Source organism: Lissotriton helveticus, chromosome 8, assembly GCF_964261635.1.
Source record: "Lissotriton helveticus chromosome 8, aLisHel1.1, whole genome shotgun sequence".
Classification (NCBI taxonomy): domain Eukaryota; kingdom Metazoa; phylum Chordata; class Amphibia; order Caudata; family Salamandridae; genus Lissotriton; species Lissotriton helveticus.
In genome coordinates, this window is record NC_136069.1 from 1,687,548,151 (window position 1) to 1,687,575,947 (window position 27,797).

Sequence of the window (27,797 nt, forward strand, 5' to 3'; positions counted from 1 at the left end):
ATGGTTATCTGGCTCTAGACCAGCTCTGCTGACCTTGTTCTCTGGCTCTAAAGCAGCTCTGCTGACCTGGTTCTCGGGCTCTAAAGCAGCTTTGCTGGCCAGGTTCTCGGGCTCTAAAGCAGCTCTGCTGACCTGGTTCTCTCGCTCTAAAGCAGCTCTACTGACCTGGTTTCTCTGGCTCTACAGCAGCTCTACTGACCTGGTTCTCTGGCTCTAGAGCAGCTCTGCTGACCTTGTTCCTAGGCTCTGGAGCTGCTCTGCTGAGCTGGTTCTTTGGCTCAAAAGCAGCTCTGCTGACCTGGTTCTATGGCTCTAGAGCAGCTCTGCTGACCTGATTCTCTGGCTCTAGAGCAGGTCTGCTGACCTGGTTCTCTCCCTCTAAATCAGCTCTGCTGACCTGGTTCTCTGCCTCTAGAGCAGCTCTGCTGACCTTGGTCTATGACTCTAAAGCAGCTCTGCTGACCTGGTTCTCTGGCTCTAGAGCAGCTCTGCTGACCTGGTTCTGTGGCTCTAAAGCAGCTCTACTGAGCTGGTTCTCTCCTCCTAAAGCAGCTCTGTTGACCTGGTTCTATGGCTCTAAAGCAGCTCTGCTGACCTGGTTCTCTGGCTCCAGAGCAGCTCTGCTGACCTGGTTCTCTGGCTCTAAAGCAGCTCTGCTGGCCTGGTTCTCGGCCTCTAGAGCAGCTCTGCTGACCTGGTTCTATGGCTCTAAAGCAGCTCTGCTGACCTGGTTCTCTTGCTCTAGAGCAGCTCTGCTGACCTGGTTCTCTGGCTCTAAAGCAGTTCTGCTGACCTGGTTTTCTCCCTCTTAAGCAGCTCTGCTGACCTGGTTTCTCTGACTCTACAGCAGCTCTGCTGACCTGGTTCTCGTCCTCTAGAGCAGCTCTGCTGACCTGGGTCTCTGGCTCTAGAGTAGCTCTGCTGACCTGGGTCTCTGATTCTAGAGCAGCTCTGCTGAACTGCTTCTTAGGCTGTAGAGCAGCTCTGCTGACCTGGTTTCGCTGGCTCTACAGCAGCTCTGCTGACCTGGTTCTCTACGCTCACAATGCACACACCAGACTTCTCGAAAATATATTTAAAAATATTATTTTATTTTAAGGACAAATATATAATTTTTACTAATATCTTAGATAATCTCTTGCTCTAATATGTATATATAATTTTGCTACATCATTTTTTTTTGCGGGAGTTGCGCACCCAGCGTGCCCCAGCACGTATATGACGTCACGCAGGACCCGCCACCGTGCAAGCGTCTCGTACCGTAATGCGCATGTGTCGCGAATGCACGGTAGCAGGAGTCGCGGCTGGTCGCATACCAATCGCGCACATCCCATAATATTAAATGTATATGATGTAACTGAAAAACACGCAGCCTTCGCACACCGTACGCGGATCCTTCACGACTTTTCTAAAATGGCGTCTAGAATCCACGCACCCACCATGATGTGTACGCGAAAGTGTGCAACTCGGAAAAAAATTGGGAACTTTTGTTTTTAAAGAAAATAATATAAATATATCAAAATAAAAAATTGAAAACAAAAACAATTTATCAATATTTCAGTTTGAATTTTTTTAAATATGTTTTGCAATTTTCAGAAAAATATATAATGTTATTTAATTAATAAAATATTCATAAAGAAACAGCTAAAAAACTGTAGAAAATCAGTACAAAAAATAGGTATAACTACTATCACACTTAAAAATTAGCATTTAAAAAACCTTTGAAATTCACTGAAAAAAACAAAGGTTTCAGAGACGTTATAGTTAGAAATTAGCATTTAAAAAACCTTACAAAGTCACAGAAAAAAACATAGGTTTCACGGGTGTTATAGTTAGTTGGCCATTTCAATCGTACAAAACCATAGAAATTCCTCAGTTATAGTTAGTTCTGCTAACTATAACTTGAGCACCCGCAATGAACTGCTGATGATGTCACATATTGCATCATTCATGACATGGTCAGTGACATCACTGATGACATCTCAAATGACATCACTGATGACATCATCCACGTGACAATCTAATACACCTCATCATACACAAGTATAACCTTTCATCACTCACTGTAAAATACAGAGTACCATATTTGAAACCATTGACACACCAATACCAGTTTCTAAAAACCCACTAAGTGATTCCTACATCTACACACACATCTAAACACTTACCTATAGATTCACTCATACATGCTGTCAATGATCAATAGAACACTATTAAATATACTTATACACCTACATCAACATTACACACGGCATACATCCTATTCACTTATGCAGTCATTCTACTCACTTATGCAAACAATTGATCATACTTACATTTACTAAGCCGCACACTTATACAAACTTTATTTATTCGTATAAATAGTAACTCATTACTTAGTGTGTTATAAAATCACTATTACAAGTATACATTTTTCGATGGTCACTCATACAATCACTGAGTCTTATGTATACCTATTTATATACAACTGTCACATACACTGCCTTTTATATTTCTAGTTTGTTAGACATGTATCATTGATAAATATATTTACTCATCACTATACCCATAAAGAGATTCACTCACCCAAACAACTGTTTCCACATACAGTCTTAACCTCATATACCGAGTAAATCAATTATTTACACATGTTTGGACAGTCACACACCTCCCACTCAACCACACACACATTTACTATCCCATACTAGTACTCACTTAACTAATTAATAACTAATATAGACTTTCACATAACTAGTAACCAACTTATGTAGTAGTTTACACATTAACTCAGATCATGTCATCCACCAAGCCTAACAACCACTATAATGACCCCCTACCAGCAAAGTGCTGGTCTTCTCTTAACCACCTGTTAATCCCGTTGTGGACTAAGATCATTAATACTTCGTTATCACAAGGCCAAATTCCAGACTGCCTAAAAACAGGGCAAGTCTTTCCTCTTCTAAAAAAACAACTGAAAACCCTTCTGATCCAAACAACTTCAGACCTGTTACAAACATTCCCATGCTCGCTAAAGTTCTGGAAAAATGTGTCCAACAACAACTGAGTCATCATATCTCGGATTTCAATCTACTAAACGATTGCCAATCGGGGTTCAGACCGAACCATAGTACAGAAACTGCAATAATGCAAATAGTAGATGACGCTCTACTGGCTCTTGACCACAACGACACATGTCTCCTAATATTGTTGGACTTGTCGTCTGCGTTTCGACACGGTAAACCATGACAAAATTCTGGATAGGCTGAAAAACAGATTGGGGCTAGATGGTATAGTACTAATGTGGTTCATATCCTTCCTAGAGAATAGATCACAAAAATTCACTGTCAACCAAACCCTGTCAGGTTCTACCAGAAATACAATTGGAGTTCCACAAGGGTCAACGTTATACCCGGCGCTTTTCAATCTTTATGTAGAACCACTAACGGTTATACTACAAAAAGCAGAACATCTCATTTCATATGTACGCGGATGACACACAGCTGTATATCAAGGTGTCATCGACAGAATATATAAAAACTATGAATCAAGCCCTTAAGAGAACCCTCCAATGGCTAACCCTGAATCATCTGAAGCTAAATCTGCAGAAAACTGAATTCCTACTAATTACACCTCAGAAAAGTAAACTCAAGATAGCGGATTGGTCTAACATTATCACTGCTTTAAAATGTACCCTGAAGATTGTCAACTCCACTAAATCTTTGGGAATTACTCTTGACAAAAATCTGAACATGATTGCACTAAATCTTTGGGAATTACTCTTGACAAAAATCTGAACATGATTGCACATATCCACACAATGGCAAAGAACGCCTGTTTCCATCTAAGCTACCTGCGGAAACTAAAACCATTCCTAAATAAAACAGATCCAAAAACAGCAGTCCAGGCACTGGTCATCTCCAGGATAGAATACGGGTGTACTACTCTGGCAGGGCTTCCCAAAGTCACAACAGCCCCTTTGAAAGCATGTCTCAATGCAGCCACAAGACTATTAACGGGATCCCAAAAAATCGACCACATCTCCCCTCACTTGAAAGTGCTCAACTGGCTAGCCTTCGAAGCAAGAATTCACTTCAAAGTAGCATGCATCACCCATAACGCATTGCACCATAAAACGCCAGTTTACCTTGCACAGAAAATCCAGCTTTCAGGAGGGAACAGATGCACCAGGAGCAAAGACAATCTACTTCTGAAACCAGCTCGTTTTTGTAAGAAAAGAACTTATGACCGAGCGTTCTCTGGAGCAGCACCACAAATTTGAAACGCACTCCCCCCTAGCATTAGAAGAATTCCATCCATCACAGCATTCAAAAAAGAAGCAAAATTATTCTATATGAGAACATTTCTTGAACAAGACCTTGCAGCGGTACCTATGGAACAAATCCTTCCATGTTTGCTTCCATTCATGCACCAGCCTCTCGCATGTGGTGGTGTGAATTATTGCGATCATTACTAAATGAATTGCTGATTCAATTGCTGATTCATTATTTTGTTTATACACTTCCCTGAAGTGTACTGTTGTAAAGAGTTTATAAATTGCAATCTATGCTTCTAAATGGTGCTAATGTTGATATACGGCTGTAAAGCGCTCCGATACCCCTCGCAGGGTCATGTTTGCGCTATAGAAAACACTAAATAAATAAACGCAGGTATTCACACAGTTTAATCACTATCCCATATATTTAGTGAGACACTTTAAATTAGTCACTTAAATAGTCAATCACATTGCTACTAAATCCTCCATTCAGGCACTTATACATCCACTCAGTCTTCAAGGCAGATTGATATATATATAAATTCACTGAAAAAACCATAGGCTTCACACATGTTATAGTTAGGAATTAGTATTTAAAAAACCTTGCAAATTCACTGAAAAAACCATAGGTTTCACACACGTTATAGTTAGGAATTAGCATTGAAAAAACCTTGCAAATTCATTGAAAAAACCATAGGTTTCACACATGTTATATATAGTTAGCTGGACATTTCACTCATACAAAACCATTGAAATTTCCCCGTTATAGTTAGTTCAGCTAACTATAACTCGCGCGCCCGCAATGCACTGCTGATGACGTCACATATTACATCACTCATGACATGGTCAGTGACATCACTCATGACATCACCGATGACATCTCAAATGAAATCACTGATGACATTTGACAGGATGCAGGGAGCCGGCAGGGACCGTGGGGGGCTTGGGGAACCCCCCAGGGCCCCCAACAAGGAGGGCCAGGCCCCGGCGGATGGGATCCTTGGGGCCAGAAGTGGCCTGGGAGGGGGGTCATGCAGCCTCCCTCCCTCAAAAAAAATAAACAAAATTAAAAAGTAAGGCCCCAGGGGACGGGGTCCCCGGGGCCTAAAGGGGGCATGGGAGGGGGGGCTATGCAGCCCCCCTCCAGTATAAAAATAAATAAAAATGAAGTTGGCCATGCCCCGGGGGATGGGGTCCCCGAGGCTTGAATTGGCCACAGGAAGGGGGCCCCCGACCCCCTTCCCATCAAAATTAAAAAAAAAATATTTGAGGGCAGGTCCTGGAGGATGGGGTCCCCAGGGCCAAAAAAAAGGAAAAAGAAGGGGGGCTGCATAGCCCCCCTTCCTAAAATTAAAAATAAATAAATAAAAACTGGATCAGGAGGAGGCCACGCCCCCTCCCTGCACCTCTCTGCAAACGCACCCCCTGCCGCGTTTGCAAGGGGGAAGTAAATCCCCTCGCATATTGGGGGTCCCCGGGGGCCAACTTGCACACCAGGAGCCTCCAGTATGGGCCACAGGGCTCCCTTGCAGAGACTTGTAAAGAGGCCACGCCCCTTTTTACACCTCTCTGCAATGGAGCCCCCTGGCGCATACTGGAGGTTCCTGGTGGGCTAGTTGGCCCCCAGGGACCCCCAGTATGCAAGGGAAATTAGTCCCCCCTCTGAAAAAGCGCAAGGGGGCTGCGTTGCAAAGAGGTGTAAAAAGGGGCGTGGCCTCATTACACCTCTCTGCAACGCAGCCCCTTGGTGCATAATGGAGGTTCCTGGTGGGCTAGTTGGCCCCCAGGGACCCCCAGTATGCAAGGGAAATTAGTCCCCCCTCTGAAAAAGCGCAAGGGGGCTGCGTTGCAAAGAGGTGTAAAAAGGGGCGTGGCCTCATTACACCTCTCTGCAACGCAGCCCCTTGGTGCATAATGGAGGTTCCTGGTGGGCTAGTTGGCACCCAGGGACCCCCAGTATGCAAGGGGAATTAGTTCCCCCTCTGCAAATGCGCCAGGGGGCTGTGTTGCGGAGAGGTGTAAAAAGGGACGTGGCCTCATTACAACTCTCTGCAACGCAGCCCCCTGGTGCATACTGGAGGTTCCAGGTGGGCTAGTTGGCCCCCAGGGACCTCTAGTACGCAAGGGGAATTAGTTCCCCGTCTGCAAATGCGCCAGGGGGCTGCATTGCAGAGAGGTGTAATGAGGCCGCGCTCCTTTTTATACCTCTCTGCAACGCAGCCCCGTGGCGCACACTGGCGGTTCCTGGTGGGCTAGTTGGCCCCCAGGGACCCCCAGTATGCAAGGGGAATTAGTTCCCCCTCTGAAAAAGTGCCAGGGGGCTGTGTTGCAGAGAGGTGTAATGAGGCCACGCCCCTTTTTACACCTCTCTGCAACACAGCCCCCTGGCGCATACTGGAGGTTTCTGGTGGGCTAGTTGGCCCCCAGGGACCCCCAGTATGCAAGGGGACTTAATCCCCCAACTTAGAACGCGGTACGGGGCATGTTTGGACAGTGGTAAAGGTAGGGGACGGAGCTTGAGCTGACATGTGTGTTAGCTTGGGGAATATATTCCTCTTCAATCCAGAGGTCCGCTAGGGGCCAACTAGTCCAACAGGTACCTCTGGTAAGTGCCACGGAGCTGTGCTGCAGAGTGTTGTAAAAAGGGGGCGTGCCCTCTGAACACCTCAACGCAGCTTCCTGGCACAAACTGGAGGTACATGATGGGCTAGTTGACTCACAGATGACCTCAGGATTGAAGAGGAATATATTCCCCAACCTAAAACGCGCCACAGGGCATGTTTGCACACATGTCGCCTCAGGCCCCGCCTCTTTCCTTCACTATTGAGCGAAATATTCCTATAAAATCAGCCGAAGTACGAATTCCGATTTACTCACCTGTTATCACAAGAGACGTCAGTGCTACATCTTTCAGCCCACTACTGATCTTGAAAAGTAATTGTAACCATACTTACAGTAACTTGAAGTTCCTTCCATAGGTTAACATTGACTGATTTCACTTAAAAAAAATTCTAAGTGTGGAGTTTTGAAACTTTAAAAAATTCCTCAAAAATCAGCCGAACTACGAATTCCGATTTACGCACCTGTTATCAGGAGAGACCTCATTGCTGCATCTTTCAGCCCACTACTGATCCTGAAAACTAATTGTAACCATACTTACAGTAACTTGAATTTCCTTCCATAGGTTAACATTGACTGATTTCACTTGAAAATTTTTAAAAGTGTGGAGTTTTGGAACTTTAAAAAATTCCTCAAAAATCAGCCGAACTACGAATTCCGATTTACGCACCTGTTATCAGGAGAGACCTCATTGCTGCATCTTTCAGCCCACTACTGATCCTGAAAACTAATTGTAACCATACTTACAGTAACGTGAATTTCCTTCCATAGGTTAACATTGACTGATTTCACTTGAACATTTTTAAAGTGTGGAGTTTTGGAACTTTAAAAAATTACTCAAAAATAAGCCGAACTACGAATTCTGATTTACTCACCTGTTTTCAGGAGAGACCTTTCGGCTCACTACTGTTCCTAAAAAGTAAATGTAACTGTACTTAGCAGTAACTTGAATTTTCTTCCAAAGGATATAATTGCCTGCTATATAAAATATATATAAATTAGAATATTTAAAAAAATAAAAATATTACATTTTCAATATTTTTAAAAACATTTATTTTTCAATTTATATAAAAAATATGTAATGTAATTTAAAAAAATATCTAAAAATAAATAATTTTCAAATAATGCAGTAATCAGTATAAAAAATTATAACAATTAATACATTTAAAAATTATCATTTACAAAACCTTTGAAATTCACTGAAAAAACCATAGGTTTCAGCCACGTTATAGTTAAAAATTAGCATTTAAAAAACCTTGGAAATTCACTGAAAAACCCATAGGTTTCACATACGTTATAGTTAAAAATTTGCATTTAAAAAACCTTAGCAATTCACTGACAAACCATAGGTGTCACACATGTTATAGTTAGCTGGACATTTCACTCATACAAAACCATTGAAATTTGCCCGTTATAGTTAACTATAACTCGCGCGCCCGCAATGCACTGCTGATGACGTCATATATTACATCACTCATGACATGGTCAGTGACATCACTCATGGCAGCACTGATGACATCTCAAATGACCTCACCGATGACATCATCCAGTGAATGTGTGTCTTTCTGAAAAATAAATATTGATATGTATATCTAAAGGTCGATGGAAGAATAAATGTGTAAATAAGTGTCTAAATGGATGTTTTTTTTTGTAAAAATGATTGTATAACTGACTTATTAAGTGTATCTTACTGAATACATGTATTAGCGAGTAATGTTTAAATATGTAAATATCTGTATCAGTGTCTCACTTTGTGTATAAGTGACTGCATGGGTTAGTGACTAGCTACATGAGTGTTGATATGTGTTACTAGTTGGTTTTTAGAGTATCAGTATGAGTGTCTGTATGGTTTGGTGGGGGATATTACTTACCACATAGATGCATGAATGGGTGACTCACTGTTTGTATATGTTTTGAAGACAGCATGTGTGCAGGACTGTATGGGTGGATGAGTGTTTGTATGGGTGTGTTAGTGAGTGAATCACTGTCTCAATTGTATCTTTATGAGTAACTACATATGTTTTAAACTAGTATATGTGAGTATTGATGTATATAAGTGATGTTTATAAGTGAGTATATCTGAGAGCAAGAGATTGTAAGAGTTGCTGTATAAATAAGTATGTGTTTCTATAAGTGATTTTTTAAGAGAGTAAGTATGTGTATGATTCCGTAGAAGTAAGTGTAGTCGTGGGTGTATAGCTGTATATGCAAGTAAATGTATGTTTCATAGTTTATTGGCATGTGTGAGTTTGTGTGTGAGTGACTCTATAGATGAGTGTCGGTGTGTAATTAGATGTATAGGTGTATGAGTACATGTGATGAGTGAGTACATGTATGAGTACCTATATAGAAGTGTTATTGAATGACTGGATGTGTATGTAGATTTTTAGAATTACTGAATAGGTTGTTCTAACTGGAATTGATATTTCCATTTTTTTGAAAATTTTAGTTTCTATTTTTTAATGTGTGTATCAAGGGTTATATTACCCTATTACGCTGAGAGGAGGTCTGTCACTCTTTCACAAGGATGATGTCATCAATGATGTCATCAGTGATGTCATTTGAGATGCCGTCAGTGATGCCATGAGTGATGTCACTGACCATGCCATGAGTGATGTAATAAGTGACGTCATCAGCACAGCATTGCGGCCGCGCAAGTTATAGTTAACTATAACGGGGGAATTTCAATGGTTTTGTATGAGTGAAATGCCCAGCTAACTATAACATGTGTCAAACCTATGGTTTTTCAGTGAATTATTATATATATATATATTTCATACTCGTTACCCTCTCAACGACGCGCCCACAATCCAGAGCCATCAAACAGGAGGAAAAACGGAAGACCCAAGATATATATATATTCTGCTCACTCCCACGCTGACCTGCGCACTCGTGGGCCGGTGCTGTCAGCGGCTCATGGAACGCCGCGAAACACTCTGCTCACTATTTCCGTTTGCTTTTCCAGAAATCACAGCACTATATATTTATTTTTTTCACTAAAAAACAAAGGTTATAGGGACATTATAGTTTGGATTACATTTCACTGCTGCAAAACAATAGGAATTCAGCAAATATAGTTACCTGAGCTAACTGTAACTTATGCCCCCACAATGCACTGCTAATGGAAGAGGTGTGGCACAGTGGCCAGGGTGCCTGGCTCCAAAATATGGGGTTCAAGGTTCAATCCCAGGCACCGGTGGCAGATTAGCCCAGCACCATGTGACTCTGGGCAATAGCTTGCTTAATCTTCCTGAGGGCCCCCATGTCATCACATATTATATCCCTCATTACATGCTCGGTGACATCACTGATGCTATCTCAATTTACATCACTAATGACATCATCCACACATCCATACAACCTTTTATACACACCGACGCAACTACTGAAACAAACACTCACTCATTGGACCTGCTCTGTTGTTTTCCTACAGGACTCCTGTTACAGCATTGGGTTGTCATTTTTCACTTTTAAAATGTCAACAGGGGTGAGGAACATGGGGTGCCACAGCAGGTAGAGGAGCAGCAGGTGGACATGAAGATTTCAGTGATGAAGGGCCTCCACCCAAAACGCAGAGTATTGCGTGGACATTTTTGACTATCCTCTGAAGAGAGTCAAAGGTTGTGGCAGAATTTGTTAAATGCTCTTTGTGTGATAAGACGTTGTCAAGAGGTACAGACAAAAAATATTCCTGCAGAACAACTACAATGTTTTGAAGACATATCATAACAGCAGGTTGAGGAGGGCACACAAGGAGAGAGAAGGAGAGAAAGCCTTTACATCCTCAGCTACCTCTTCTGTCCCAGGAGAGAGACTTCCCAGTGAAGTAGAGGTGCCGTCCACAAATGGTCCCTGAATTGAGACGTGTAGCCACGTATTACCTGTACTGCAGCACAATGCTAACAGCTGGAGAACAGTCTGTTGATGCCATCATTGAAGCTCCAAATCAACATAGATGCTAATTTTTGTTGCATTTATCCTAGTTTTTGCACTATTGTTGTGCTGTTTGTTTCAGTTTTTTTCTGATCCTCATTGCCATTTTGTTTGATTAAAAATACCCAAAAAATACAAAATGTTAGAAAGCCACAAAAACACAGAACTGCCTCTTACAGTGTGCTCTATGGGTAAGTGAGTGGCTGTGTGACTTGCTGTACAGATGAGTGAGTAGTTACATGAGGGGTTATGTGGGTGGGTGGATGGGTGTGTGAGCATCTGTGTGGGTTTGTGAGTAAGTGTGTGAGTAGTTAAATGGATGAGTGCGGGCTAGTGTCAATGTCTGTAGGGGTCAGTGAGAAGCTACATTAGTGGCCATATTGATGACTGACCACTTCTCTGAATGGGTAAGTTAGTGGATGGGTGAGTAGCTATATGAGTGAGCAAGTAATAGTATAGTTGGCTGTATGGATGGGTGAGTAGCTGTATGAGAAGGTGTATGAGCGAGTAAGTGGGTGTGTGATTGCTTGTATGGGACCTACCATACAAACTTGAACTCGCAGCCAACAACTACACACAATGGCTTCAGTACACAGTGAACACAGTGGTCCCCCTCAAAAATGTATCCAATAATAGAAGGACTCCATCCGCCCCTTGGTTCTCAGAAAATCTTAGACTTGAGAATCAAAGATGCAGAGACCAAGAACGTCGCTGGCACTAAAATTATGACCCGGCACATAAAACTCTCTATAGAGAGGCACTAACCAAATACAAATGCCTCCTAATGACCGAAAAAGCAACTACTATCTCAAACAAATTGAATCAGCACAAGATTCCGCCAAACATATGTTCCACATAGTTACCAAGCTATCAGGACAAGGGAATAAACCCCCTATAACCACCTACCAAACACTATGTAACTTGCTGGCTAGCTATTTCCAAGATAAAGTCAGTCATATTTACACCAACTTCGCAGCCCACACTACGACCGACAACCCCACACGATCTCCCAGCCAAGTAAAAGACCCTCCTTACCCCAGCAAATTCACTCCAACCATCGATCAAACTTCTCCAACACTAGAGGAATGTAGTCAAGTCTCCCCAGAACACATCTCTCACCTAATTACCACGGTCAAATGCAGATCCCCCAATGATCCCTGCCCCCTTCCGCTCTCAAACTGATTGCTGACATCATAGGCCTTAACTTGGCAAACATCTTCAACTCGATGTTCAGGCCAGATATGTACCCGTCCATATTGAAAAAAAGCCATCATCAAACCCCTACTAAAGAAGAACAATCTCGATCCCTTAGATACTAAAAACTACAGACCAATTGCCTCTCTCCCATTCCCGGCAAAAAACACCCAAAAAATCATGAACACTCAGCAAACACACTGCGTTGATGACAAAAACCTGCTTGATGACACCCAATTTGACTCCAGAAAAGGCCACGGCACTGAGACTGACCTCATCAAAGCATCTGATGAAATTAGGAAGATACTTCATGGGCGTGGTGCCGCGGTCCTCATGCTACTGGACCTCTCAGCGGCATTCGACACAGTCGACCAAGCAACCTTGATCGACCATGTTGCAGCCATTGGCATCACACATAAAGCAAAGGGCCCCCTTCCTTTCCAATCGCACTCAATCAGTGATGCTCATTGACTTCAACTCCCCTTCATTTGCCCTCCCATGCGGTGTACCTCACGGATCTTCGGTGAGTCCAAACTTTTTCAACATCTATGTGTCTGACCTAGCAAGGGTCATCAAATCTTACAACATGGGCCTAATGTCGTATGCAGATGACACGCAACAGGTGCTAGCGGTCCACAATGATGGAGGGGCAGTAGCGGCTAACTTTCAAGAGGGCATGTTAGCCATCAGTGCCTGGATGGCAAACAACTGCCTCAAATTAAACTCTGACAAGACGGAGGTGATGATCTTCGGTAACCTCTCCCCAGTCTGGTCCCCTTCCTGGTGGCCAGCTAAATTAGGATTACCTCCGTCCCCGTCTCAAAGGTATGAAATCTAGGTGTTATGTTTAACGACAAGCTCTCTTTCATACACCGTGCCAACACAGTCATCTCAGCATCCTTCTATGTCATCAAGATGATAAAGAAACGTTTAACTTTCCTCCCAATCAGCACCGGTAGGACTCTCATAAGTACATTAGTCATGTCCAAGGTCGATTATTGTAATGGCCTATTCCTCAATGCCCAAGAAAGAGTTCAAAACAAGCTACAACTAGTGCAGAATGCAGCCGCTAGACGTCTGACAGCCACCCCCAAATTCAAACCAATATCCAACGTGGAACGACAGCTCCACTGGCTGCCGATCAGGAGCAGATCCAAGTTCAAGGCGCAGTGCATTTCCTACAAAGCAGTCCACGACATCGGACCGTAATTCATAAGGAAAACCCTTTGCCCACACAACCCCACCAGACCTTTATGTTCATCAGCAGCAAACCTATTGATCGTTTCCCGTACTAAAAAAGCCTTTTGGGGTGATGGGAACATTTAAGGTCACCACCACGAAACTATGGAACAAGCTCCCCCTTCACATCAAGACCAGTCCTACTCTGCTTACATTCCGAAAACAACTGAAGACCTGGCTCTTTAACCAATAGCCAGTCGTGCCAGCCTTCCTCTGCCCAGTCAGCAGCGTTGAGACACCCAAGGGTATTTGCACGCTTTATAAGTTGCATAAATAAACAAATAAAATAAATAAATATGGGTGAGGGAGTGGCTGATTGAGTTGTCATATAGGTGACTTACTGCTACTGTGAGTGGCTTTATTGGTGAGTGACTGCTATCGTGAGTGGCTGTATGGATATGTTAGTGGGTATGCGAGTAGCTATATGAGCAAGTGGTAGTGTAAATGGCTGTATGGATGAGTGAGCAGCTGTGTGAGAAGGTGTGTGAGTGAGTGGGTGTGTGTTTGCTTGTAGGGATGAGTGAGTGGCTCTGTGACTGACTGTATGGATGAATGAGTGGTTGCATCAGTTGCTGTATGGGTGACTAAGTGGGTGTACGAATGGCTATATGGGTAAGTGAGTGGGTATATCAGTGAGTATATGAGTGAGTGCTTGTGTTAGTTTTTGTATGGATAACTCAATGGCGATATGGGAAAGTGAGTGGTTGTGGCAGTGGTTGTATAGGTGAGTAACTGGTTGTGCGAATGTCTGTGTGGGTAAGCTAGTGCCTGTGTCAGTTGCTGAGTGGGTGGGTGAATGGGTAGTTCAGTGGCTGTATGAATGAGTGAAAGGGTGCCAGTAGCTGTGTGGGTGGGTTAGTGCTGGTCTGAGTGGCCCAAGTGAGCGGTTGTCTGAGTACCTGTATAGGTTAGTGAGTGCTAGTGTGGCTGTCTGATGGTAAACTAAAGAGGCATAAGGTAGGTTCAGGACATCCCATGGATCCGCAGATCCACAACCGGAGGAAGATCGTTCTCCTACCTGGCCGCGAAGACATGGAACTCCCTCCCCGCACACCTACGACTGACCCAGGACCATCTCACCTTCAGGAAGCACCTCAAGACCTGGCTATTCGACCAGTAACAGCACCCCCCTCCCGTCAGCGCCTTGACACCCTCACAGGTGAGTAGTGCGCTCTATAAATGTTCTGATTGATGGATTGATTGATTGATTGATTGACTACCAGACTTGGTATTCAGCACACTAAAATTCAATAGTGCCGCTGCAAGCTTCTGATCAAACTTGAAAATGGATTGAGCAGGATGCATTCCATCAAAGCATTCTCCCTGTTAGAGCAGTACACTCATAGGATATAAAATGTGCTAGTCTAGAGTCAACAAACATATTTGGGACAACTTTCTGCCCCTAACCATTGGCACAGCCTGAATTGCATTTGCAATGTATTCTTCAACTCATGTTCCTCTTATCCATTCTTCAAAACGTTAATTCATTCCATTGATAATCCACTTTTATGTTTAAGAATAATTTTTTTATCTTCATGCAAGGAAAAGCCATTTCCCAGGTTTCTAGTGTTCCTGTCGGGCCATCCGAACCTCACTTCAAGAACACGATTAAAGCCAAATTCATCCGTAGCAGTTTATTAAAATCCAATGCATTTCGGGCCTCTGGGGCCCTTCGTCAGGGAAAACTGAAAATAACAATTGCACATACTTTAGTATTACAACAGTCTATCTAAGTGAACAAATACAACAGCATATTATGCTTAAAGTTGACCTCTCTTCTTAATCTCCATAATTTAACTGAAATGCATTCTTTTTATTCTGCCTAGTGTCTCCATCATGCTCAAACCCCGTTTTGTAAAATTCACATGAGTGACTTCCTAACACACGGTAACTAATTACCATGCATTCACCCCGACTGCTTGCAGCCTTCATCTGTTCCTTCGCTCAATCCCCACCATTTAAACAGGGTCCTCCCAATTCTATCTTTACCTTTCCGCTTCGTGCTTCCCAACACATCACAACGTCCCATAACTTATTCCCTTTCTCCCAACCTTCCCATGTGCACATCCTATCCCTGTCTAAAAAGCAACATCTCTCATAATTCCCTCCTCGTACTCGTCTCCTACCTGCTAGGACGCAGTCGTCCTCCTCACTCCATGGCTTTTCCTTGCATGAAGATAAAAAAATTATTCTTAAACATAAAAGTGGATTATCAATGGAATGAATTAACGTTTTGAAGAATGGATAAGAGGAACATGAGTTGAAGAATACATTGCAAATGCAATTCAGGCTGTGCCAATGGTTAGGGGCCATTATGTTTGTTGTTTAGTTTCATAAGTGCAGTTTGGGCTGGCCACTGAGCACACAACGTTAAAATGTATAAGGTTTAAAAATTCGGAGTAACTTGTTGTAAATAAGGTGTGCAACTCGTTCAAATATATCTAGTCTAGAGTCAGCCAATTCTGGGGCTATTTACCATAATGCTTTAGTGGAGCTTTACACTGATTTACAATAGCAGTTTTGAGTTCTGTCATCCAGTGGATTTTGGTCTAGTGACAGCCCCCTTTTGCATCCTCCCAGTATTAACACACAAAACAGGCTTTTATAAGATACACGAAAAGACTGAAAATATGACAGTGGGTCTTAATCCCAATGCCTGTCTTAATTCAACAATGGTGGTGTTAAAGCATTTGTGAACACAAGCCTGCAATAGGTTTAATGTAGTACTATAGAAGACTCAGTCAAAGGCCGACTGGCAGCTCAATTGGACTTGGTTGGTAGAGACCCTGAAGTAAAAGGTGTGTCAGAAAGTAGCATCTGGGCAGGTAGAAGGTGTATGAAGATATTCAGAATTTGTGATAGATGATTTCCATGGCTAACCTTTACCCCAGAATCTTGGGTTCAAATGTAGCAAGATTTGATGAGGATTTCACAATTGGCAGAAAATTGATCCTTATCAGGACAAGGAGAGGTTTATCACTACGTATTGGAGCACAAATACCCCAATCTGTTGCAAGGTCATAGTATACCAACTTGAAATGGCTTACCCGTTTAAATTTAAATGTATATCTGACAAATGAGAATTGAATTAACTTGGTCCATATGTACACCACTTGCTACTAAAATACAAACACTTTTAGTGGAGGAGAACAGTATTCATCACCATTTATTGGAACTGTTAATGCTATTTTCATACCTGATGATTGAATTGTAGTGTGCTTACTTTTATATATTATCACCTCTAAATTTAGGATAGCATCTTTTGATGGTACACAGAAGTATTATCTGAGTTCAATATTTTGTAATCTCAGAACAGAGGGAGCAGTCTCCAGTCAGGTTGTTTTATAGATCCACATCAAAATTGCCTTCTCATTGATTTTATGGGGAAGTGTAATAAGTGTCTGGGAATTCAGACGTGTCCTGCCTTTACTATTACCCACAGTGACTTATGTTACTTTGTATTGAAGCAAATGTGTCCTCAGTGCTGGCACACTTGTCACCTTTGAGATTTGTGTCATAATGGAATGAGAAAAAATCCAAACATAATGATAGTGAAAAGAAAAAACGATTTATGCAAGAAATGATCTGAAAAGATACCTGTAATCTGATCTGACTAGCAGTAAACCTTTCCTGATTAGAAAGATGGGTAGAGTATTTTAGATGCATTTTTACTCCTGCGAGGACTATCTTTACTGTCTTCCCATTAAATTGTGAAACACAACCTCTCCGATCTTCCTGCAGTCCCCCCTGGGAATTGTAGATATATATTTAAGTAGTGATATATTCCCTGCATCTGGTCCAGTTCTACACTTGCAGAATACAGTCAAGGATCTCAATATGTTGATAGCTTCAAAAAGGTATGTGGTCTGTCACCAGTTATTGCGTGCTTCCTGGGAGACAGATACAAAAATGAGAATTAACATAAGTAGTATTTGAGCAATGTGGTCCACCGGGATGTGCCTGAGTCTGTAGGTGCAGTATTTGGTCTTCAATATGGGTCCATTATTGATAAGTCTTGAGATGTTGCCTTCTAGGCTGTATGGTGCCAAGTCATGGGTGTCTGTGGTTATTTTCAGGGTATTTATTGTGGACCACTTGTGTTGTATTTGTTGTGGTTTCCTGTTGTCATAAAAATATCCTCAAGGGACTGACCCAGACTTCATCCAGTGCTCAGTGGAGTGCTGTGAGTTATTATAGTTTTATTGTTTGCTTGTGTCTGTGGAGTTGGATTACAGAATGGTTTTCTCTGCTTGAGTCATTGGGCCACATGCAGTGATATCAATACGGCAATTCCTTTGATCTAATACTGGTTACCCCTCGCATTAAGTAGGAAACTTTTGGGTAGACTATTTTTGCAATCACTGGCTGGCTCGAATCAAATTTTGCCCTGCGTGACATAGCTTCCTAAAAACATGTTGTAACTGCGTATGAATATGCAAACTCTTCTTTAAATCTAGCTCAAGGCCAAGTTAAACAGATTGTGGTTGCTACCATGCCGCGATTACGATGCACTTGCAACATGAAAAGGGAGAGGGTGCAAGTAAAAAAAAAACTAAGTTGCGGAAGCAATAGTGATTGTCATGAATATCCACCTTCACCACACACATCTGCAGTCATCAGAACAACCTCTTGCTTGCTTCTCTTCAAAAGAACATTAGAAACTTCTCAAAGTCACTTTTCCCCAGGGGAAAAGTACCTGTGCTCCTCCTTTCAAATAGATGAAGTTGGCATACCCCTAATTGACATATTTAACGTACCTATATGCCCCTAGTATATGGTACCATATATTTCATATAGTTGAATTGCTTCAGTGAGTACACGCACAGAAGGCGCTTTCTTTCATATAGTCCAATTGTTTCAGTAAGTACACGCGCAGAAGGCGCGTTCTTTCATATAGTTTAATTTTTTCAGTGAGAACACTCGAAGAAGGCGCGTTCTTTTTATGTAGTTCAATTGTTTCCGTGAGTACACGCGCAAAAGGCACGTTCTTTCATATAGTTAAATTGTTTCAGTGAGTACACGCGCGGAAGGCGCGTTCTTTCATATAGTTCAATTGTTTCAGTGAGTACACGCGCAGAAGGCGCTTTCTTTCATATAGTCCAATTGTTTCAGTAAGTACACGTGCAGAAGGCGCGTTCTTTCATATAGTTTAATTTTTTCAGTGAGAACACTCGCAGAAGGCGCGTTCTTTTTATGTAGTTCAATTGTTTCCGTGAGTACACGCGCAAAAGGCACGTTCTTTCATATAGTTCAATTGTTTCAGTGAGTACACGCGCGGAAGGCGCGTTCTTTCATATAGTTCAATTGTTTCAGTGAGTACACGTGCAGAAGGCGCGTTTTTTCATATAGTTCAATTGTTTCAGTGAGTACACGCACAAAAGGCACGTTCTTTCATATAGTTCAATTGTTTCAGTGAGTACACGCGCGGAAGGTGCGTTTTTTCATATAGTTCAATTGTTTCAGGGAGTACACGCGCAAAAGGCGCGTTCTTTCCTATAGTTCAATAGTTTCAGTGAGTACACGCGCAGAAGGCATGTTCTTTCATATAGTTCAATTGTTTCAGTGAGTACACGCGCAAAAGCTGCATTCTTTCATATAGTTCAATTGTTTCAGTAAGTACATGTGCAGAAGGTAGTTTCATTCAAAAACTTCCTTCTCTTGCCATTTGGCGTTTTGTAGCACGCGGTGGAAGGATGTGTACAGGGGTACTTCTAAGTGCTTAATTCCACGCAAGCAGCGAATTACCTGGGAGAAAACTGCAAACGTTTGAAAGTGTGTTGGTGGCTGAACTTTTGTTTTCATTTTATGGCACAGTGGAAGCGTGTTGCAAAACAGAACTTAAAGTTGTTAGTCAGTGCCTGAAGCGCATTACCCCTGGGGAACCCGACACGCTTTTGGAAGCATGCTCATGGATCCATCTGGTTTTCAGTCAAACAGCACCCAGTAGAAGCGTGTTCTAGTAGGCATCTTACGGTGTTTATCTCACGCGTGCAGCACATTATTATGTGTGGAGATCGGCACATATGTGATAACGTGCCCATGCTTAATCTTGGCTTTCTTGGTTGGAACGCCACTTGGGCAAATGTGCAGGATCCCTCATTTTACTTTTTCATTAAGTATAGACACAACCAATCACTCAGTGATGTTCAACTGAGTGTTCAACTGAGTATAAACATGATATCCTGGACCAAGCAGCTACTCAAGATTGACAAGGTTAATATTTCTCCCTATCTATTTCTTTCCGGTTGTGATTGAATAAATAGTAATTTTACATGGTGTAAACTAGAACCCTGTTCCTTTTATATGTCGTGGGATCCTGATTCCGCCTACCACAAAAGAATTTCTGTCCAGACTCTTCAGACCCATACAACACTCCTTTCATACGGTACACTCTCTTTTTCAAGTAGTTCTAGGGAACCAAGGGTGGGCAATAAAAGAAGGAGGAGAGTGCACTCTCTTGTGCTAGTCAGTCTGTTCCTTACTTTTTAAAGGTGTTAGCTAGTATTTCTATGAAGAGTGACAACACACCACTGCACTGTTGGAGCTTTTCATAAGACAATTGAGGGGGACTTCAAAGAGGCCTTCCCTGTCAGAGGAAAATGTTAGCCGACACTTAGACAGGCACATTCTATTGTCTTCCCAGCCAGTCAGACTGTAATCACTGTGGGTCTCTTTTCACAGTACAGTGTCACAGCTTCCATGATAGGTCTGCTTATCTATGTTATAACGGACTTCTGTCTCTGGGGCTGTTTTGGATTCAGGGGCAGAAACAAACTAGATTTTGGTGTTTGATGTGGGAGGTTGCTGGGATTATCATTTAACACTCCTCACACACAGCTGTCAGAGTCCATCTTTAGTGTGCCGAAGACCTTGGCCATCTTAAAAATGCCCAGGGTGGGTAAGGTTAGCCCAGAGAACCTTTATGTCACTGCTTAGGGGGCCCCGAAGGATTATTCTTTAACACTTTACTATACTTTTCTAGTTCCTTTTTCTGATAATTTTACATTTCAACTTTATTACTGTTTTAGTACTGCACAAATACTTGACATATTTCCTCTTAGTTAGGCTGGTTTGCTCTCCGCTATAGGTACCAGGGAATTGAGCTCAAGTTTTTTTAGTGGCTTTAGTGGTTCACCCTAACAAGGACTGTGAATATTACTTGGGCTGGGTACTTAACCATCCCCTTTATATAACAACTAATAACCCAATTTCTTACATAGGGCATATGGCCATCACTCATGAGTAGTGTGAATATCTATTGATCACTCTACAAATCTATCATAGCAATCCCCTGAAATATCTTTCCTGTTGGATTCAAAGTTCTGAATCAGACGGTGCTTCTACCTCTGGGCACTACTTCAGGGCCATGATTGACTGACATTTGAGCTCCACACATTACTGGTATTAGGGCAATCTCTTGTCAGACACAACTGCTTTCACTTTCTATCAGATTGTACCATACTGTTCTTGATTGGCACTAGGGAGCTCAAAGAGACATGTACCTATGGGTCCTATGCAATCCTTACTTTGAGTTCTTCCTTTCTCAGTCAGTTCACACAGCTTACTCTCTTCTATAGAATTGATTGCCTGCTAAATCTGTTCTGTTTTTCACTCTTCCAGGGTCATCTAACTTTTTTTTCCCATCCTTGACCCCCCTCAGGATGCCAGTCTTTACACAGTAGCTGGCTGACAGTTGGTAGAATTTTGTCATTTTTTTCCTGGTATAATGTATAATTTGTGTGAGAAATTCATGTTTTACATGTATACGCATGGACAGTTAGCTGCCTAAAGATGATAATCCAATTACCCTCTTGTGTACAAAATGATCATGAGATACCAGCTCTAGTGTATGGCCTTTTCTTAAGTCACATGGTGAATGGTAATGCTGCCAGCAGGTCAACCTTTATATACCTCAAATGACATTTTCTGAGTTTATGATTGATTAGTCTCACTTAAGAAATACTGGTGGCACAACCTAATCCTTCCATAATAAATTAATTTACCTCCGGCATGTGCTTGTAAAGTTTACCCGTTACCCCCTCATTCCATTTACCTGTGGATAATGAAGGACTCCCATGATCCTGGCCATTTGGACCGTCAGGAATGCAAATGTCTCCCCGATGATTCCAGCCATCTGTGGGCGGGTTGCACATCTGTATCCAGGAAAAGACTGCTGGTTCCCAGATAGCAGTGCCAATGTACCCTTGATGGCTCTGTCCATCGAAATGCAGGAGTCAAAGATCTGGAAACCCAGAGTGATGTTAGGTAGTAGGTCAGTGGCTTGGTTGAGTTCTCTGATTGCAAACACCATAGCTAGAACATCGCGATAGTATCGAACGTAGAATCTATGGCATAGGGAGAGAAATTGAGGTTACTGATCAGAAAAGTGATATGAACATAACTGATCAAAGTTTTTGGAGTCAATTAACAAAGATCAATTGCTCATATAAATACAGATACCAATTTAAATAGGAGTAAATGTGGGATATCTACAGTGTTGCTTGCATTTTTCTCATTCCTCTCAATATATAATATGTGGAAAGTATATATAATGGGGCCTATTCACAACCTGCATTGTTTAGTACCTTAGTAGTAATACCTCTAAAATACCACAAAATGCTTTAGTGAATTCTCACAAATAGCCAAGAAATACTGTGTACCGCAACAGAGGAGCTTCCTTCATAGAATCATTTGCCTTGGAGAAACATAGACTCTTATGATACAATTCAGTCCTGTGAAATAGGACAACATAACCTGTCTACTGACATTGGATCTCATTGAGAGACCTAGTAGGAATACCAATTAACCTCCATATACCCCTGTGCTGTCTCACCAGTTCTGAGTAGTTACCCTTGGTGGTTCTGAAGAAGGTGGACTACTAATATACTTTCCACCAAAACGTACATAGACCTGAGCAACAATATCTCACCCTGCAAAACAGCAATGGTTGAAAAAAAAGGGGCATATTATCAAGTAGGGCATTAAAATTCTTGCCGTTTTAACGGCAGAAAACTGCCGCTAAGGCGGCAATAATGGGCTTGATAATATGCCCTGGAGAATTCCAATAGAAGCCCATGTTCACACCAGAACATGGGTTTATATTAGAATTCGCAAGGCCATATTATCAAGCCCATTATTGCTGGTTTAGCTGCAGTTTTCTGCCGCTAAAATGGCGATAATTATTAATGCCCTGCTTGATAATATGCCCCAGAGTTCTTTTCCCATTTTGTTCGGATAGTGATTGTATTTCTAGGCTGGGAAAGGTATGAGTGATTGTTATTATTGTATGAGAGTTCATGTGTGAAGTATTAATTTGGTGTATTTATTGTTCAATAATATTAGTTGCCTTGTGTTCTTTGGGGTACATTTAATCGTAATATCTCTTCCAAAATGAAAATGAAAAACAGTAACTAAAAGATTTTATCGATATATTGGATCAAATTGTGCAATTGGATATAGCTATTGTGTGTATTTATGTTAGATAATTTTGTTTCACTGAATAACTAAAGGACAACATTGTATAGCACTGTATGTATAGTGTGTAATTATTTATTGTTATATGTTTAATTTAATGGTGAAAAGTAAAATGTATAAAAAGAATATAAATTAAAATAATGAATATTTAAATAGAAATAATAAACAATAAAAGATTAATATGAGACACAAGGATGATTTTATTTGTTAGACTAGCCATGAGCTAAATGTAGCCCTTGTGGAAGCAATACAGGTCTGATAGGACACCCACCCCTTTAAATTTATCATTTCTATCCTTTCACCAGGGCTGGTGCACAATCGGCTGCCTAGCGCCAATGCAGGCACCCTTGCAGCATGGTGCAAGAGTGCCTGCGTTGCATGCAACCATTGTTTTTGTGCAGGAAGAAGCACCTTCCTGCACAAAAATAATCCTGAGAGGCATAAAAAACAATTCTGAGAGGCATATTCTTCTTTCTATGTGGGCTTCAAAATGCAGCACACATAGAAAAAGAAAGTAACAAGAAAAAATAAAGATCTTTCCCCTCGTTATGCCCCCCCTCAGAAGGCATAACTTTTTGGTGCTTTCCTAGGTCTACCAGCTCCGGCAAAATCTGGGAATTCATCAAAAAGCATGGAGCAGCGCCCATTGAACGCCTTCCCAGGGCGGAGTAATGCAATGCAGCAGTTTTTACTGCGTTGCATTACTCAAAATTTATGAAGCCACTCAGGGCCACGCAAAGTGGCCTTGCGTGGTTTCATGAATCTCATATTGGATTTCCGACACTCTTGCACCACGTTGCGTTTTGCAGGAGCGTCGCAACTCCACTTGTAAATAAGCTTCTTAGGAGTGAACCTTCCAATTAGTGGTGCGGCAGCACCTCAGACTTAGGACCGGGCGGCACCTGTTGCTGAATCAAAATGACACCCATAATCACTCTCATCTCAGAGAGTTTATACACTGGCTAGAAATTATCTAAACCCTGCCTAGATTACCAACAAGGAATGTCTTCAGAAACTTAAACAAGTAATGCTTTACCTGAAGAATGGTACTTTAAGCCTAGAAATGCTTTGCAACTCCAACCAATTTAAGGCCTCTAGGATCCAAACTGGAAATCACTGTATCAGCCCACTGTGCCTGTTTGGACAGGAATATTCCCCTGCATGGTAAATAGGTGTGTGCCCTTACCCTGAGCGACCTGACTGTATGTCAGTGGCATCCTGAGTTCTTGTTGGTCCAGGTGTCCAGCACGTCCACTGTGTGCTCTGAAGTCTAGGTCTGCCCATGGTGAATCTGAGGTCCAGAGCCTGTTCTCTAACCTGGAGGGGTGGACCACGTGTGCACTCTTTGCTGACATGGGTCTACTGTCCTTGTCCAGGGTTGTTGATCTAAAGTGGTGTGGCAGCAAACTGACTTTTAAGGATTAACAGACCTAAACAGAGGTTTTCTCTGCTCAAGGGTTGGGTGCAGCCTACCGGTCCCGTTCATGTACAATGAGTGAACATGGTGTGATGGAGAGGGTCAGACTGCTACTACCAGTGGGATGTATTTTGGATTGCTGAACGTGTAGCATGGCACTAGGAGGATGATTCAGCTATCACTTAGTGTCTGCCTAATCATTGCCTTTGACCATTCATTTCAGCTAAGTGACCGATGTGTGACAGCCTAGAGCCCTGGTAGATGAATGGAAATGGAGGTAGATCTGAACAAAAGCAGTGTCGCAAGGGACAGACACTTATCTGGAGCACAATCAGATTGAGTTTATAAATAAGTGTAGTCTGGATGAATGTTTGTCCCTTGCAACACTGTTTTAGTTACATTGTCGTTCTATTCATTTCTGCCCTGAGGAAGCCTGTGATAAGGCAAAACGCATTGGCTGAGTGTAGTATTCTCATGTTGTGCTGTAATGTTCCCTTTCAACTTGTTTTCAGCTTGTTTGTATTTTCTGAAGAAGAACACGATTAAAAACACAAACACAAGCAATGGACGCATTAGTTTTTTGTGGTTTAATATACAACTTCTTATATGATAACTTTGTTTTTTTGCCTCTCAATAGTGTTTAAGGATATCAGATATGAGAATGTGAAAAACTGTTCTAACCCATCACAGGATACGAGCTGTGACACTTTTAAATGTGCTGTAATAAACCAATGTTTTTTCCCTTTCAGGATATCAAATCTGACACTTCTAGACTTTTAACCCCCACAAGATACCAGTCATGACACTTCATTATGTACTGTAATACACTGTTTTTGTTTTCCCCATGAAAGTCCACACATAATTTAATAAGCTCTACCCACCATTTACAAGTAAGGAGGTCATGGCCTATTTACTCATATGAATAAGGGTCGAATCCACTGAATGAATGAATGAATACGCACTTATATAGTGCATGGCTACCCAAAGGGCATCCCAGGGCATACTGTCACCACACTCAATCAACAAAGATCAGGCAAAAAGATAGGTCTTCAGCTGTTTCCTAAACCTAAGATGGTCATCTTCAAGGTGAATGGATCAGGAAGCTGATTCCATAGCCCAGCTGCGTTGTCGGAGAATAGCCGTCCTCCGTTCCGAGACCGTTTAACCTTTGGGACTGACAGCAGTTGTTTATTGCTAGATCTCAGAATCCTCTTGGTGTCATATAACTGCACCAACATGGGTTTAGACAGGATCATAGTACAGAGACCGCTCTTACCACGGTGTTGGATAATATCCGAGTGCAGGTGGACGGAGGGCATACCACTCTCCTTATCTTACTCGATCTTACCGCCGCATTTGACACCCTGTCTCCCTTGAGACTGGTGGAGAGTCTTAAGGAGATAGGGGTTGGGGGCCTGGCCCTGGACCTGCTTGCCTCATTCCTCAGTCAGCAGTCTCAAACCGTTAGAATGGGCAATTTTTACTCTGTGTCCTCCCCCCTTGTCTGTGGTGTGCCCCAGGGCTCTTCCTTGAGCCCCACCCTTTTTAATATCTACGTGGCCCCACTGGCAAGGGTGGTGAAATCATTTGGCCTGGAGGTGTTGTATAACGCCGATGTCACTCAAATCATGGTTTCTATTACTCAAAAGGCCAAGGACTCTGCGAAAAATTTCAAAGACTGTATGACAGCTGTCTCCTCATGGATGGTTCAACATTACCTTAAATTAAATGCCAAAAAGACGGCAGTCTTGAATTTTGGGGATAACTCTGACATCTGGTCGAGTGAGTGGTGGCCCGATTCTCTGGGCACCTGTCCTACTCCTGTATCCTATGGAAAGAATCTTGGAGTGGTGGTCGATGACTGCCTTTCCATGACTCGTCAGGTCTTCAGAACAGTGGCCACATGCTTTGGACTAATTCGAGTCATAAGAAAAATTTCCCAGTTTTTGTCATTGGAAGCGCGGAAAAAGGTGGTTGTGGCCTTAACACTGGCCAGGCTGGACTACTGTAACGCCCTCTATCTGGGAATTAACAAGGGTCAGCTACGCCGCCTTCAACTGGTGCAAAATACTGCCGCAAGGCTGGTGCTGAATCTCCCCAAGTATTTTTTGGCCTCATCTTCTCTCTGTTCGCTGCACTGGTTCCCAGTGGACCACAGAGTTTTGTTTAAAACCTTATGTCTCACCCATACTTCGGACATTGCCCGGTGGGCATAAAAAAAACATCTTCCATAGGTATGCACCCTCCAGAAACCTCAGGTCAGTTAATAAAAATCTGTTAGCGATTCCCAGATTTAAAAAGATGAGATGGGGTGGGAGAGCCTTTTTGCTGGCTGCAGCCAAGGTGTGGAATTCTCTCCCCGTTTCCCTCTCGGGCCAACAAGCTCATTCAATCTTCTGTAAAACCCTTACGACCTGGCTGTTTCCTGTGAGCACATATGCTGGTTTGTCTGTAGGCATGTCTGTACAGAGCGCCTTGATGCCCTTGGGTTTGGTCCGCGCTTAATAAATTTCACATTCATTAATTCATTCAGTCATTCATTCATTCATTTATTCAGTCTCCGTGCCTTGGCATCGCCTAAAGCCGGTCTGGGTCGGATGTAGGTGGTTATTCTCCTCCCGATAACTTGTGAGTACTGAATTGACATGTCTTTCTGCCAGTTTACTCAAGCCAGGCAGCAGAGAGCTGGGCCGATAATTAGACCAATCATCGGGATCTAAGTTAGTTTTCTTAAGCAGAGCTTTAACTCTAGCTTGTTTCCATGGCCCTGGAACCTGTCCCGTTGAAAGGGATGCATTCATCACGTCCAATATCACTCGACAAACTATCTCTAATACTAAATTAAGAGTAGCCGGGGGGCTGGATCAACAGGTGATCCCGATTTTAACTGATGTAGGCAATCCTGAAGCAACAACAAAGTAAGGTGGGGGAAACATAAAATAGCTTGTCGCACAGGTAATGTAACCACACTATCCATAGCCTGTGCTGAAAACTAGCATAAATGGCATGAATTTTAGTAAAGAAAAAGCTAGCTAGCTCCTCACATCGGCCTTGGGCATTATCATCAACATTAATAAAAGCAGGGAGAGTGAGAAGTGATTTCACGATTTAAAAAAATTCTGAAGGGGAATTTGAGGCTAAAGTAATTTTTTCCTGATAATACCTAGATTGGGCAGTTTTTATTTCATTTTTATAGAGCTTCATACCTTTCCTATAAAAGCTCTTACTGGGTTCTGAGAATTCCTTCCTCCATTTCCTCTCTGCTTCCTTACAAGACTGTTTTAACTGTCTTCGATTGTGTATGTACCATGGTTTCTTATTGGAGCCTATTCGATGACAAACCTCTTTTTTCAGGAGAACAATATCCAAAGAGTCCTCCACCCAGTTATTAAAGTTCTCATTTGTTACCCCAGGATCCAGATGAGTCACTGGAATCGTATTTCTGAGATAGGACGCCCACTCCCTAACCGGAAGTTTGGACCAGGTACAACCAAATTTTTTAGTTTTGGCAGAGGGTGGAAGGAATTCAAGTGAAGTCCAGCTAAAAGAAAGTAAGAAATGGTCGGACCATGGAACCGCCGTAGATTCCCCAAAGATAATATCTGAAAGATTGGGGAACAAAGGATCAAGCAAATGTCCCAACTTATGGGTAGGGCCCATCACTATTTG

At 42.3% G+C, this 27,797-nt stretch overlaps 1 protein-coding gene across 2 annotated transcripts in view; it reads right to left on the reverse strand.

Moving 5' to 3' along the window:
* Positions 1-27,797, reverse strand: part of LOC144773629 (vomeronasal type-2 receptor 26-like) — a 208,865-nt gene that overhangs the window by 133,285 nt on the left and 47,783 nt on the right. For both annotated transcript variants that reach the window (XM_078658775.1, XM_078658776.1), the window contains one exon: positions 21,291-21,582. In XM_078658775.1, coding sequence (XP_078514901.1) covers positions 21,291-21,582 — 292 coding nt within the window. The remainder of the gene's footprint in view (positions 1-21,290; positions 21,583-27,797) is intronic.